Source organism: Microchirus variegatus (genome assembly GCF_963457635.1).
Source record: "Microchirus variegatus genome assembly, chromosome: 7".
Taxonomy (NCBI): Eukaryota; Metazoa; Chordata; class Actinopteri; order Pleuronectiformes; family Soleidae; genus Microchirus; species Microchirus variegatus.
The window spans coordinates 56,798-72,500 of record NC_139808.1 but is presented as its reverse complement, the minus strand read 5'-3'; the positions used below and the strand labels follow the sequence as shown (position 1 = coordinate 72,500).

Below are 15,703 nucleotides of genomic sequence, written 5' to 3'. Positions count from 1 at the left end.
GGTTCATTTTCAAAGATGAATGCTGTTTATTCCGAATTATAAATCCTGAAGACTTTTAAAGGCCCGCTGTGTAACATTTACAGGGTTTATTGAAAAAGATCTAAACCTAAGTATGTTTTTATACGTTTTTAAACCCCACTTGGTTTTCATTGACTTAGAATAAGCCGTCTTTTCAGCAGCCCAAACAAACAAATCAGCCATAGTATTTTGTTTTGGGTTTCAAAGTGGAAGCTTACTACACAAATGAAAAAAATGACTTCTTCTGGTAATTGAAGGCCATCATAGTTCCCTAATTTAGTTCCCTGACCATGTTGGGAAAGGAAGGTGTTCAGCCTCACCAGCCGATATCTCTAACTCACACACTGGACCTTCAAAGTAAAATTCTGTCTCATTATCAAATGAGCAAATATGATGAAAATTGTTTGCTTGTTTTGTTTTTTTTCTCTGTAGTTTTGGCTGATGCAGTAAAGATGTCACTCAGCAGCTTTATTTAGTTATAACAAATTCTTATTTTTCTCTCTTCAGTTGAATGACAAAGCAGGCCCGAGTCTGATGACCACAGTCGCCATGCCTGTGTTCAGCACCAAGAATGAAACGGTGAGTGAGTCCTCGTGCAGTCTTCATTTAATTTAACCCTTAGTAAATGGTAAATTGCTGTGGGAATAATACATAACTCCTTATATGGACATCCTGGGGGGAGGGTGTTTATAGGTCACATATTCAGGCTTTAGGCAATGATATAACATAGCAGTAATTGTGCAGAAGTCACAAAAGTAGACATGTTTTTCTTTTCTTTTTGTTCACACGACTTTAAACATTTTGAGTACTTTTTGCTCAGGTGTGTTTATATAGTTGGAAAAAATAGCCTGAAAGACACTCTATTACACATTCTTCTAACCTCTGTTTATACTGTATGTAATGGAAAAAGTGTTCTATGGGTTATTTAATATGTTCGTCTGTGTTATGAATCTTTCTGTGCAGAAGAACCAGGGGATTCTGTTGGGGGTCGCAGGAACAGACATCCCTCTGCAGGAGCTGACCAAACTTATTCCCAAGCATATGGTGCGATCTGCTGTTCTGGAGCTTTTGCTTTAAATGAATGAAAAATGTATTTACATGCATTTTTGTAAAAAATATATGTATGTACATATATATATATATATGTGTGTGTATATATTAAAAAAGAAAGTCTTTAAAAAATATATTTATATATTATAAAAATATGTTTTTGTAATTATATATATATATATATATAGATTATAAAAAATATATATTATAAATTTTTTTTATTTTTTTTTAATGTTTTTGTTAAAAAAATTATAAAAAATATTTTGGTTAAAAAAAGAATAAATATTATAAAAAAAAAATATATTTTTGTAAAAAAAAACTAAAAAAAATCTATATTAAAATTAAATATATATATATATATATATTATCATATAAAAAAAATCACATTGCTGTCTGTGTTTGTGTCTCAGTTAGGGATCCATGGATACGTGTTTGCTATCACAAACAATGGCTACATCCTGACGCACCCGGACCTCAGGCCTTTGGTAACTCACTTCTTTAACATCACTGTTTTACACATCAACAGTCTCACAGCATTCCCTGACTTGACCCTGTTTTCCTTTTTTTTTTTTTTGTCCATACAATTGTATGCCTAACCAAAATTGATGCTGTGAACAGTCCTTGACGAGGGCACACAGAGACTAATGTGTTATCTGGCTAGGAGGCGACATGGGCTCGTATAGTCTGTAATCCCCACCTTTTCCTTTGATGTATGCATGCAGGGATAAAGGCCACTCATAGGGCTCGCTGGCCTGAAATTTCCCAGAGGTAACTTTAACACTCGCTGGCAAAGACCACAGCCGCTGGCCCTGGGACTGCTGGTTCCTCAGGAGCTATGGCTGTGCTAGTGGATCTGTGTGTGCCAGTGTCAGTGCTATTCCTCTCTGTGCAAGCGTACATGTGCGTGTGTTGGTCTGTGTTTGTTCTCTTTGTGACCGTCTTCTTTGTGTGGCTAAAAACCTGTGCTGTCGTTGTAGTCATTGACTTGTCGTCTCTTGTGTGGCGAGACTACACACACACACACACACACACACACACACACACACACACACACACACACACACACACACACACACAGCTCCAGCATTTGACACCAACACTGTGCACTTTCTATCAATCACACATTCATTATTTCTTTAATTTCCCTGACACTGTTAATTTCACACATGACTTGTCGGATAATCACTCAGCAAAAAAAGCAAAGGGAAACCACACACACACAAAAAATGATATATATTACGTACACTACCGTTCAAAAGTTTGGGGTCACTTAGAAATGTCCTTATTTTTGAAGGAAAAGCTATTTTTTTTATGAATACTGTATAACATTAAAGGTGCATTATGTAATAAATCTAAATCAACTGGCCATAAAATCCTCCTAATATGTCACAGAGACTCAGGAATAATGTTCATATAACAAACTGAACTCACCAACAACAACAGTACAGACAAAATATTTGCATTAAAAAAAATATTTTGCAGACTGCAAATCATGTTTATGTTTTGAAATCATGTTTTGGCATGTGGCGCCACCTACCGCCATCTACCAATCATTGCAGTCAGTAGAGTCTCAGCTGACGAGCAACCACGGGTTGCCAGTTAGGTCAGAAAACCAAACCTAAAAGACCTTAGTATTTAGAATTTGAATGTATTTAGAATTTGAATGTAGTAACCGTTTTTGGCCACATTCTTACATATGGCACCTTTAAATGAATCAGAAATACACTCTATACAATTGTTAATGTGGTAAACGACTATTCTAGCTGCAAACGTCTGGTTTTTAATGGAATATATACACATAGGTGTATAGAGGCCTGTTTCCAGTGTTCTAATGGTACATTGTGTTTGCTAATGGCGTAAGAAGGCTATTGGATGATTAGAAAACCCTTGAAAACCCTTGTGCAATGATGTTAGCACAGCTGAAAACAGTTTTGCTGGTTCTTTGACGAAAGCAAAGTCATTATTTCTAATCTTGTCAATGTCTTGACGATATTTTCTATTAATTTTGCAACTCTTTTGATGAATAAAAATGTGACTTTTAATGGTAAACGCAACAAAAATTGTACAGGTGAGCCCAAACTTTTGAACAGTCGTGTATTTGATTTTATCTGGTGTTTTTGGAAAATGTTGTGTCACGTGCAGATTTTCCATTTGTGTCGAGCAAACACTGGCTGACATGTCGGAGCGATGGTTTCAAAGCTGCAGTGAAATGAAACCACGACGTCACATATAAGGGATCGTTAAAGTGTGCGTACTGTGTTTTGTCTGTGTAGTACCAGCAGGGTCAGAAGAGAAGGAAGCCCAACTACAGCAGCGTGGATCTCTCTGAGGTGGAGTGGGAGGACAAAGATGACATTGTACGAGTCAAAAAACAAATACACTTCTATTATATTAAATCAAACCTAAGGGATATCACAGTTTCAGCTGCTGGAGCAGTGACCCAGCTTCCACCTTATGTGCTTCTCTGTGTGCTTTATTCTCCAGCTCCGTAACGCCATGGTGAACAGGAGGACGGGGACTTTTTCCATGGAGGTGAAGAAGACGGTGGACAGAGGGGTGAGGCTGCAGATAAACATGTTTAATGTCCCTGTTCCCTCTGTTGTCTCTGGACTGAAGGTGTAAATCTAATCTGAGGTCTTCTTGTGTTGTTTTAGAGGCGTGTCCTGATAATGCACAATGACTATTACTACACTGACATCAAAGGAACACCATTCAGGTGGAAGATCTTTATTATTATTACTATTATTATTATTATTATGTGCTTACATGTCTTTCTACAGAAGAGGTTTAGGGCCACACAGGAAGAACACATTTGAGTTCTGATTTGAAACTCAGTTGAAAATTCTGAGTTTTAAAGTCAGAAATTCTGAGTTTAAAAATCTGAGTTTTAAGAAAATCTGAGTTTAAAAATCTGAGTTTTACAAAATTCTGAGTTTAAAGTCAGAAATTCTGAGTTTAAAAATCAGAGTTTAAAGAAATTCTGAGTTTAATGTCAGAATTTTGAGAATAAAGTTATAATTCTGAGAATAAAGTCAGAAATTCTGAGTTTAAAGTCAAAATGCTGAGTTTTAAACTCAGAATTATGAGTTCAAATTCATAATTCAGAGAATAAATTCAGAATTATGAGTTTAAATTCGGAATTCTGAGAATAAAGTCAGAATTCTGAGTTTAAATCCAGAATTCTGAGAATAAAGTCAGAATTCTGAGTTTAAATCCAGAATTCTGAGAATAAAGTCAGAATTCTGAGTTTAAATTCAGAATTCTGAGAATAAAGTCAGAATCCTGAGTTTAAATCCAGAATTCTGAGAATAAAGTCAGAATCCTGAGTTTTAAAATTCTGAGTTTAAAGTCAGAATTCTGAGAATAAAGTTAGAATTTTGAGTTTTAAAGTCAGAAATTCTGAGTTTTATGAAATTCTAAGTTAAAAGTCAGAATTCTGAGAATAAAGTTAGAATTCTGAGATTTAAAGTCAGAAATTCTGAGTTTAAAGTCAAAATTCTGAGTTTTAAAGTCAGAATTATGAGTTCAAAGTCATAATTCAGAGAATAAAGTCAGAATCCTGAGTTTAAACTCAGAAAACTCCTCCCATTCCACCTCAGAGAGATCCACGCTGCTGTAGTTGGGCTTCCTTCTCTCTTCTCTGAGTTTAAACTCAGAATTCTGAGGACAAAGTCAGAACTCAAATATCTTTTTCCTGTGTGGCCCTAATCCTCTTCTTTATCTTTCTGTCAGTTAATGTCTGTAGTTCAGGTTAAACACTGACTGATTAAAGGTGATTCTCTCCTGCTTTGCTGTCTCTAGCGTGGGCGTGGCTCTCTCCAGAGGTCATGGAAAATACTTCTTCAGAGGAAACGTGTCAGTGGAAGCAGGTAATTCACAAATTCAGAGTACATGGTGAAACCTGCTTGTTTGGGAGACTTAGGTCAGTTGTTGTGTCAGTGGACCCCAGGCTGGCCTTGCTGAAGCGTTACTGACTTGTGTTTTTCAGGGCTCCGTGATCTGGAACAGCCAGATGTCGCGCTGGCAGATGAATGGTAACGCTGGGGTTATGGACGAGGGGCATTCATGCATTATGTAGGTTATGCCTCAATGTTCATCAGGGAAGTGTAGGCCCCCGTGATGTAACAGTAACAAACCACCCCCCTGCAGGACCTACTGCAACACTGAGGAGCAGCACGAGCATCGTCACCTGACCCAGATCCAAGCCATCAAGCTCTTCATGACTGGACGCAGACCACACCTCAAATGTAAGAGAGACACCTGACCCCTAAATCTGTGCTCCATGGAGTCTAGAAGTGTAAAAAAAAACACAGTAAGCAGAAGAATGGGAGTTTGTGGGTGTTGATCCGGTCAGGGTTTTACATTCTGCAGGTGACAGAGAGCTGATCCAGGAGGTTTTATTTGACGCTGTGGTGACCGCACCACTGGAGGCCTACTGGACGGGACTGGCCCTCAACAAGTCAGAGTAAGTACCATCCATCCATCCATTCACATGAGGGTCGTGAGGGGTGATGTGCCAATCTCAGCTGACATAGCTAGCGATAGCTCACCCCCTCCCTTTCCCTTGGGTGTCAGTCAACTGCAATGGCCTTCACACACTGAAGAGAATTCTTAACACTCTCTTAAAAACTCTCTCCACTCGGTAACTCTTGCTGCCATTTCCCCATTCTTCTTCATTAACATGTTAGCCATTCATTTATGTTCTTTAACCCTTAAAACACAGAGCATTTTGGCTGCTTTATTTCCATTACTATGTTTAAACATACAGTATATATACAGAACCTATAAGAATGTACAATATAGAGTGTCTTATATCCTTTTTTCACCACATCCAAGGCAATCTGATTCGAAAAAAAACGATTAAAAAAACAACAATATAAAAACACATCTGAGCAAAAAAGTACTCAAAATGTTTAAAAACGTGATTGAATTTGTGAAATGTGTGCAATACGTCACAGTTTTGAACAAATAGAAAAGAAAAACATGTATAATTTTGTGACTTCTGCACAGTTATTGCTACTTTATGTCACAACGAAAAATATGATATAAAATGAATCATGAGTTTGACAAAAACACATAAGAAGACAGGAAAAGATGCATTTTCTAAAGCCTGAATATGTGACCTATAAACACACACCCCCAGGATGTCCATATAAGGAGTTGTGTATTATTCCCATGGCAAATTACCATGGGTGCACATCTGTTTGGCTCAAAGATGGCGGACTCTACAAAGCAAAGCCTTTGCTTAAAGTACATATAAAAAAGGATTATTTTAAGGCTATAAAAACCAAAAACTTATACAAACTTAAACATATTGGTAGTACATACAGTTTTTATCAGTAAATCCCCATAAATGTTACGCACTGGACCTTTAAGAATATTAGTGAGTCGTCTGCAAACATACATTTTGGAAAATGACAATGAAGCTCCAAATAAGGAATGAAAAGACTGGAAAAGCACTGCAATTTCCTTGATTATTTGAAGCATTTGAAATCAAATCCAAAATGACACGTTGTCATTGTGACCGACAGGAACTCAGACAAAGGAGTGGAGATCGCCTTCCTGGGAACGCGCACTGGCCTGTCGAGAACAAACTTGTTTGTGCCGGCAGATCAGCTGTCCAACCGGTGAGCGCTCAACATTTCTCTAATCGTTATTTACAGCTCGAGGCGAGCGCGTGATTGCGCTTGATGAATCCAATCCTCCGCTCATGTCATGTCGGTGTCTTTCTCTCTGTGTGTGTGTGTGTGTGTGTGTGTGTGTGTGTGTGTGTGTGTGTGTGTGTGTTCTTGTACTTGCGGCATACTGAGGACCAGCGAGGGTTTTTAACCAACAGAGTGAGGTCATTTTGACGAAGTGAGGACATTTTGGCCGGTCCTCACTTTGTCATCATTGAAATCGCTTCCTTAGGTTGTAAACATGCTATACTCTGTTTTTAAAGGAGGTCCTCAATTTGGTGCAAAAACCCGTTTTGCAGATCGGTGTTTCACACACTTTTTGCTCTGGAGCTCCTCCTACAGACCTTTTATGATACTACACCCAAAATCCGAAAATGACATGCCCAAACTAAATAGAGTATATCTCTGCAGTTACAAGGCCTATGTGGCTTATCTTGGTATCAAAATAAAGATAACACTTGTGAGATTCCACCAGAGGTGTAAGTTTCACTGTAGATGTCACTGTGTCAGAGTAAATGCACATGGAACACAGCATCACTGAAGGATTTTTTTCTCTCGCCTAAATTTTTTTTGCATTTTAAAGTAAATATCACCTTTTAAAATATGCAGTATGAGCTTAAAAACACATGGAGGTCATGTAACAACGTGGACATGAGCTGTGCAAAGTCTAATGCTGCTGAAATAAAGCAGAGTGAAATTACAAAGGTTTTAGTAAAGAGATGTCTAGGCGTTCTCTCTTTTTGCACAGTTTGGCACCATCTGTGCCATTTGAGATTTCTTTATCCAAATTATTAAAAACCATTTAATTTTATTTACATGTCACTATTGGTCTAAAAAGAAAACTGTCTGTAAATGATGCTCCCTGTACGGCGAGTAACAACTCAGTGACTCTGCAGCGTCTTCAGTTATGCAGCGCCATAGCTCTGGCTTACCTTGGTCAATTAGGGTGATTGACAGCTCGTTTTAAACCTCTAAACCAATAGAATCAGGCCCCGTGTGCGTCATACACATCTATGTCAAACGACATAAATGCATATGACGCATTTGTGCGGACATGCGCCTTTCTCTAATCAGTACAATCTAAGGTCGCTCTGTAATGATCAATCAAACCGGGAGTTGTTCCCAAAGCATGCTGGGAAGTGTAGTTCTTCATTAGAAGTGGTTTTGTTTCGGTGGAAATAACTTGTTTTGATAAACAGCAAAGGTAAGACAATATTTCTGCTTGTATTTCTTGAAAGTCAGTTGTTGTTTTGCTCTTATTTTGGGGCTGGATCCGTGAATCTTGGTCGTAGAGTGATAAAAATGGTACCGTTAGAATCTGTGGATTCTCCGCTGTCCAGCGGACATTATTATATTGTTCACATAATCCCGCTGATGCTCTGGTGCTGCTTTTCAATGTGTGTGCTTAAAATTAGACATGGTTTTATGACGTTTTTGTCGCTGCATGTGACGCCGCCCCCAGTACTGGGGGAGTTATCCAAGTCAATTTAGGTTTATAAATATATGCCTGAGCAATAAACTAAGAGGTTAGGGTTGAGAGTTTATTGATTATATGTAATTTTTCTAGTCTTAATGACCACTCAAAGCTGCATTACACTACAGTTTTTCCATTCACCCATTCACACCCATTCACACCCATTCACTCACAGTCACAGAGAGCATCTATGTGCAGCACGTGTTCTATCACTCGTCTTTCATACTCACACAGCGCTGGCACAGCCGAACATTATGGGGTTCAGTGTCCTGCCAAAGACATTTAGATTAGAGACAGAAACAGGGAACTTTCTTAATTTTTGCATCAGAATGTAAGTGAAGTAGTACAGGCACATCTCATCACTCTCTCCAATACACAGATGAAGGTTAATCCCATAATAACCTACAGAGGATGATAAACTGTAAGAGAATAGAGGATATATATATATATCTAACACATATATAACCTATTCTTACATGAGAAGCACCAGATATTATTCGTTTAACATCACATGCAGCTTTAACAGTGATGAAGAATAGCTGTGGCAGCATAGAACACAGACAATATAGACATTTGGCTAGTCGGCTAGCATTAGCATGCTATCTCATTAGTGTGCTAGCTCGCATTAGCAATATTAGCATTAGCTCATTTAAACAGTGAATATAAATGAACCAGCTCAGAAAAACAGATGATGTAAAGTATTTAAACACAGACATCCCATGTCTCTGCAGAACATGATCTACTTACATCTGTCACAGAAACATTCTCTGCAGGTGAGTGAGAGGATTGACTCATCAATAATCACATGACTCTGGTCCTCTGTGAGAGAGCACCAGGTCCCCACAGTGAAAACTAGGCTGCCCACAATGATGCCTGAACAAAATAACCAGTAAAAAATAAGGAATTTACATCAACAAAAGTGGTAGTGGGTGGAAAGTGTCAATGATACGTAATGACCAAACATAAAGTCATTGTTCACCACGATCACTGGTCTAATCCCAACTACAGAAACTTAACAAGACGTTAAAGCTTAAAAAAGTTGTAAAACTAGAATAAATACTTTATTTTAGAATGTTTATAAAGAGTGAAGGTGTCAGTAGGTCCACTGTCTGTCCTCGCTGCTCTTCTGCCAGCAGAGAACAATCTGCAAGATTCTTAGCTAAGATTAACAGCTGTGCTTAAGAAAGAACAACTTTCATTTTAACTTGTTAGCAATTATTAGCAGCTAACTCTGGTTATGTTAAAAATGCTGCCAACTTCAGAAAAAGCAGCTGGAATATCACTTTTTGTGTTCTGTACATATTTAGTGAACAAATGGAGTGATAAATGACTGTGTTCACTCGTAATGATTTTAATTCACTTACTCAGAGCTCATACCTCGACAAAACTGTTTGACCTCTGACCTGAGCACAGGATGTACTGTGCTTTCAATCAATTAATACACTATTCCAAATGATTTATTTGTTTTTTACCATGTTATTTTGGGGGAAACAAGGTCATGGAAGGAGGGGTTGTGACCCCTGGCTTGATCTGCCTTTACTGTTTAGTTAGAGAGGTTGGTTTTAAAAAGCCTTTGTTGACCCATTTCAGGGGGAAATATGATAATTTCAGGCCAACACATTTCCCCACAGTGAACCACCTCCTTCAACAGTCCAGGTGTGACACAAGTCCTGAATCATGTCCATCATTCTTACATGAGTCTTCAGCAAGGCCTTCAGATCAGACTCCAGGAGAGAAGGAGGGAGGAGAGAAGAGAGGAGAAGACTAAAGAGGGAGAAGTAAGAGAAGAAAGACAGACAGAAGACAGAGTAAATAAGGAGAGGAGAGAGAATAGTGAGGAGATGGAGGAGATGAAGATGTCAGTGTCTCCACAGAAGTTAACTGTGTTCACACAGAAATTCACTGTTTCATCAGAATCACTCTTTACTGTTATCTTATTAGCATATGGAAGAAAATAGAAAATATAAGTTTTTGTCAACATTTTCCTATTTTTCATGATGATATTGTCTGTGTGTTTTTTAAAGGGAAAAGGTTTGTAGTGTTTGTGTGGAGTCACTTTCATCATCTATGTCAGGCCTACAGGTGAAATACGACCCTTTTTAATGTTCCTACAGCGAGCAAACTCTCTGTAAATGAAGCTGACTTTATGATAAAACTCACCTCTGAACTGTCTTAAGAAGAGTTACTGAGTCTTAACAGTTCTCCTCTGATTTAGATACGTCTGTGCAACATGTGACACATGCAACATGGTGCTGGGCTGTGATTTTGCCTCTGTAAAGTGATTAGAAGTTGACTTAGAAAGTCGTCAGTTCCAGAGCAAATGGACAGAGAAATATTTCCTTACTTTACCAGGAAGTACAGGCACCAAACCAGTGTTTAATGTGCAATGACTGCATTTCTGTGCTAAAAGAGCACATTCACTTAAAGACGCACAAATCATGGATTCTGACAGATTTCCTGAGGACATGGAGGAGTGAGGGAGGAATGTCCAGGCAAGGACATGAGACTGATTACAAGACTGAGGACACTTTAGCTCTAGTTATAAGACTGTGAAGACACTAGCTCTAGTTATAAGACTGTGAAGACACGTTAGCTCTGGTTATAAGACTGAAGACACTTTAGCTCTGGTTATAAGACTGTGAAGACACTAGCTCTAGTTATAAGACTGTGAAGACACGTTAGCTCTGGTTATAAGACTGAAGACACTTTAGCTCTGGTTATAAGACTGAAGACACGTTAGCTCTGGTTATAAGACTGTGAAGACACGTTAGCTCTGGTTATAAGACTGAAGACACGTTAGCTCTGGTTATAAGACTGTGAAGACACGTTAGCTCTGGTTATAAGACTGTGAAGACACGTTAGCTCTGGTTATAAGACTGAAGACACGTTAGCTCTGGTTATAAGACTGTGAAGACACGTTAGTTCTGGTTATAAGACTGAAGACACGTTAGCTCTGGTTATAAGACTGTGAAGACACGTTAGCTCTGGTTATAAGACTGTGAAGACACGTTAGTTCTGGTTATAAGACTGAAGACACGTTAGCTCTGGTTATAAGACTGTGAAGACACGTTAGCTCTGGTTATAAGACTGTGAAGACACGTTAGCTCTGGTTATAAGACTGAAGACACTTTAGTTCTGGTAATAAGACTGTGAAGACACGTTAGCTCTGGTTATAAGACTGTGAAGACACTAGCTCTGGTTATAAGACTGTGAAGACACGTTAGCTCTGGTTATAAGACTGAAGACACTTTAGCTCTGGTTATAAGACTGAAGACACGTTAGCTCTGGTTATAAGACTGTGAAGACACGTTAGCTCTGGTTATAAGACTGAAGACACGTTAGCTCTGGTTATAAGACTGTGAAGACACGTTAGCTCTGGTTATAAGACTGTGAAGACACGTTAGCTCTGGTTATAAGACTGAAGACACGTTAGCTCTGGTTATAAGACTGTGAAGACACGTTAGTTCTGGTTATAAGACTGAAGACACGTTAGCTCTGGTTATAAGACTGTGAAGACACGTTAGCTCTGGTTATAAGACTGTGAAGACACGTTAGTTCTGGTTATAAGACTGAAGACACGTTAGCTCTGGTTATAAGACTGTGAAGACACGTTAGCTCTGGTTATAAGACTGTGAAGACACGTTAGCTCTGGTTATAAGACTGAAGACACTTTAGTTCTGGTAATAAGACTGTGAAGACACGTTAGCTCTGGTTATAAGACTGTGAAGACACTAGCTCTGGTTATAAGACTGTGAAGACACGTTAGCTCTGGTTATAAGACTGTGAAGACACTAGCTCTGGTTATAAGACTGTGAAGACACGTTAGCTCTGGTTATAAGACTGTGAAGACACTTTAGTACTGGACCTAAACCTCAGTGCTGTGTTGTCAGCACAGATCTCTTGTGCTCGCTCTCATCTGCTCTGTGATTCACTGATGTTTCAACTGATGTTTCAGTATTTCTGCTTGGCTCTGAAGTTGAAGAGCACTGTTTTATGTCCATTTACAGCAGAGACTTAAATAACCATGAAACATAATTTAATTTTTTTACTTATTTGTAAAAATATTGAATTGAAAATATATAATTCTGGCTTGGTATAACTTAGCAAAGTATTGTATCCAGATTTAAAAGAAAAAAAAGAAATAATAAAAATAATAATAAAAAAAAAATGTTTAGGTTTTGTGTTAAATGAAGATAATTTTGTGTAGTTTAGGGGTTGTTGTGAAAATTTAATTGCATTTAATATAATACAAGAGACTTGAGAAAATCCTTTGAGCAAACTTTGTCTCAGTGAGCAGAATCAGAAAGTCAGTTCAGCTCAGCTCTGCTCTGCTCCCCTCCCCCACTCCACATTAATGGCCCATTAACAGTTATCCAATCAGAGCGCTCCCTGAGGGGGTGGAGCTGACGTCACTCTGCACCTGCACTTCACGTGCACAGATTCAGCTTCACATGCACAGATTCAGGAGGATTAAGACGCTCAGAAGTCGTGAGGCGGCTCATTCAAAACCACAGGTAAGTTTTTTTTTGTTTTTTTTACTTTTCTGACTGTTTGTTAGTGTTATACTAATAATATATTATTTAAATGTTTTAGTTCAGTAAACGAGGTCATGCGCGTGTCTTTTTCTTGTAGGCCAGGCCACAGCTAGGCTAACATAGCTAACACAGCTAACAGCATGGAGAGGTTTCCTCAGATTTAACCACAGAATAAAGTGTAAAACACTAAAACAGGGTCAGAACATGTGAATGTATTTTTTTTTACCACAAATAAATAGGATGTTTTACATTAATACTTTGGATATTATATTTACATTATGCACATTATTCAGTCACAACAAAGACTGTCTGTGGCTCTAAAAATACAACACTGAATTTATAAACAACTAAATCATATTGCTTTGCTTTTTTTCTTTCCAAAATTAAAGACACAGTTCAGAGTATTTTGAACAAGGCTCGTTGTTATAAAAACAAAAGAGCACATAATCTCTCAGAAAATGTAAATTGCTTAAATAATTGAGGTAAGGTGTTGTGATGTAGGTTAAATGATCTGCTGTGGATTGTGTGATTATTTTGTGTGTCTTTGCAACAACAGGAGCAGCAGAGTAGTACAGTAGAAAATGCTGCTCTGTTCTCCAGTTGTTTATACCTCAGAGATCCTAGAGCGTTTATTGTCATCTCCAATGAGCTGAACTAACTTAGCATTTGTTACATTAGCTTAGCTGCTAAGCAGTTTCCACTTTTGTGACTCATTCATGTAAAAAATGTACAGGAATAATAACACATCACATCAATAATCACATAAACCTGCTTTTCTGCACTGCTATACAGGACTCTGAGGCAGAGATGGGTAATCTAGTGGACCACCCTGGATCCAGAAAAGACCACCACTCATCTGAACAGGATATGCTCCTTGTAGAGTTAGAGGTAAGAAAGCTTTATAAATTATTTTTGACTGTCATTAATTCATATTCATTCATCCAGACCTTGTAATCATTGTTTTAATATATCACTAAATGAGCATTTTGAGGTGTTAACAGTCAAATCACATCAATAATCACATTAACCGATTTTTCTGCACTGCTATACAGGACTCTGAGGTAGAGATGGGTAATCCAGTGGACCACCCTGGATCCAAAGAAGACCACCACTCATCTGAACAGGATGTGCTCCTTGTAGAGTCAGAGGTAAGAAAGCTTTATACATTATTTTTGACTGTCATTAATTAATTTTCATTTACCAGACCTTGTAATCATTGTTTTCAGATATTATTAAAACAAAATAAATTTGAACATTAAATATCTTGTCTTCCAAGTGTATTCAATTAGTCAAATAATCAGCAAATAATTGTAATTTGTCTTTTACACAACGTCTGAACTTCTTTGGAATTGGGGTTCATCAAAGATAGTTAGCATAGATAGTGCTACCTGCAGTAGATTCAGATAAGTACAGCGCTGCTTCTCTTAACTGAATCACCTACAGGTAGCACTGACAATGCCAGACTACCTCACTCATCAACAGATGTCTTTAAGGTTTAAGCTGTTGCATGAATAACTTTACTCTCCCCCCAGGTGGAAGGGTCTAATGCGATGGACTCTAGATGTGACAAAGCCTTGAGTTCCCCACCAGGGTCCAAGCAAAGGAGGACACTTTCAGAATCCCTTCACAATAAGGGAAACTGGTGGCATAATGTTAAAGTCTTCGTCTTATGCCAAAACTGTTATGCAATGTTGAAGAAAGTGGAGACAGTGCAAGGTAAAAAAAACAAGTACACAAAGATTCCTCACAACTCATTCAGAAGATCATTCATGGTATGATGCAAGATCAGACCTCCCATATCAGGGCTGATGAAATGATTTGTACATATGGCAACGCACTGTTTGCAAAAAAAGGCCGTGAGCACAGGTACATTGCACAGAAGATGAGAGAACTGGGGCGATTTGTGTTGGCTGTTAAGGAGCTTGACAAATGTGTCACAGGTCTTAAAGATATATGTGATCCAACAACATTTTAGCTGGCTATTAAAGCAGAATCTAAGATTTAGATAAAATGTCAGAAAAAGTTGACAACGATGACATCGTCCATCGTAGCCACCATAGTGCCATGTTAACAATTTGCAACCATAAGTTAAGAGGAAGGACCTGCAACCAGGCTCTTATTGAATGATACCAGCTGTCAATCACAGTGGTTTCCACTCGTGTTAAATTTTATCATCTAATTTCCTCCAAAGTGGGAAATAATTTACTAAATGTTCTATTGAGGCAGAGCTGAAACTGGTAATTGGACAATTATCTCCTCTGGAAAATATTAACTGACAATATTAATCAAGTTTATTTTCACATTGGCTTACGATCAAACTAAGTGCTAATTCTGTTCACCTTGTGTTCTTCACTTTTTAAGCTGTAAGATGACCCTATAATGTATAAGGTCTACGGCACTAATATATCCTTTCTAATCAGATGATGATCTACCAAGCCCATTCCCTACGCATGCTTTAACACAAAGCCATGATGATGATGTTGTGGGTAAGTCCTGACACTGAACATTTGACAAAAAAGTGGGCAATATTTTCAAATGAAGAGTACAATAATAACAAATGCTCTTTTCACAAAGCTTGAAGCTTGCATGAAAATAACATTTGCACTCTTGTTTATGTTTTTTAGCGCTTCAAAAAATCCACATATTTAGCCTAACACAAATAATTTGAAACTATGATTAACATACATGTAGATATGTTTGTATTAACATATGTTGTCCTATCAGATGATCTGCCATGTACGTCCAACCCAAGTCCACCTGCTCACCGCCTCAACAGAGTCAAAACTAATCGTACACATGAAAACGATGATGCTGGTGATGATGTGGGTAAGTCCTGACATGTCAACAACAGTATGAATGCAAATCAATTGTTATTATCTTAAAGAAAACATAATGATTGACTTGATACCCGTGGTGCAAAAAGGAACGGTACTGCAGGTCATTCATCC

The 15,703-nt window shown here is 38.1% G+C and overlaps 1 protein-coding gene across 1 annotated transcript in view; it reads left to right on the top strand.

The window, feature by feature from the left end:
* Nucleotides 1-15,703, top strand: part of cacna2d3 (calcium channel, voltage dependent, alpha2/delta subunit 3) — a gene marked incomplete at both ends in the record, with an annotated part of 57,021 nt that overhangs the window by 28,414 nt on the left and 12,904 nt on the right. The window contains 11 exons of the mRNA XM_083892568.1: nt 526-597; nt 982-1,062; nt 1,479-1,553; nt 3,342-3,425; nt 3,553-3,624; nt 3,723-3,784; nt 4,870-4,937; nt 5,057-5,102; nt 5,218-5,315; nt 5,440-5,533; nt 6,600-6,695. Of these exons, the coding sequence (XP_083748694.1) occupies nt 526-597; nt 982-1,062; nt 1,479-1,553; nt 3,342-3,425; nt 3,553-3,624; nt 3,723-3,784; nt 4,870-4,937; nt 5,057-5,102; nt 5,218-5,315; nt 5,440-5,533; nt 6,600-6,695 (848 nt within the window). The remainder of the gene's footprint in view (nt 1-525; nt 598-981; nt 1,063-1,478; nt 1,554-3,341; nt 3,426-3,552; nt 3,625-3,722; nt 3,785-4,869; nt 4,938-5,056; nt 5,103-5,217; nt 5,316-5,439; nt 5,534-6,599; nt 6,696-15,703) is intronic.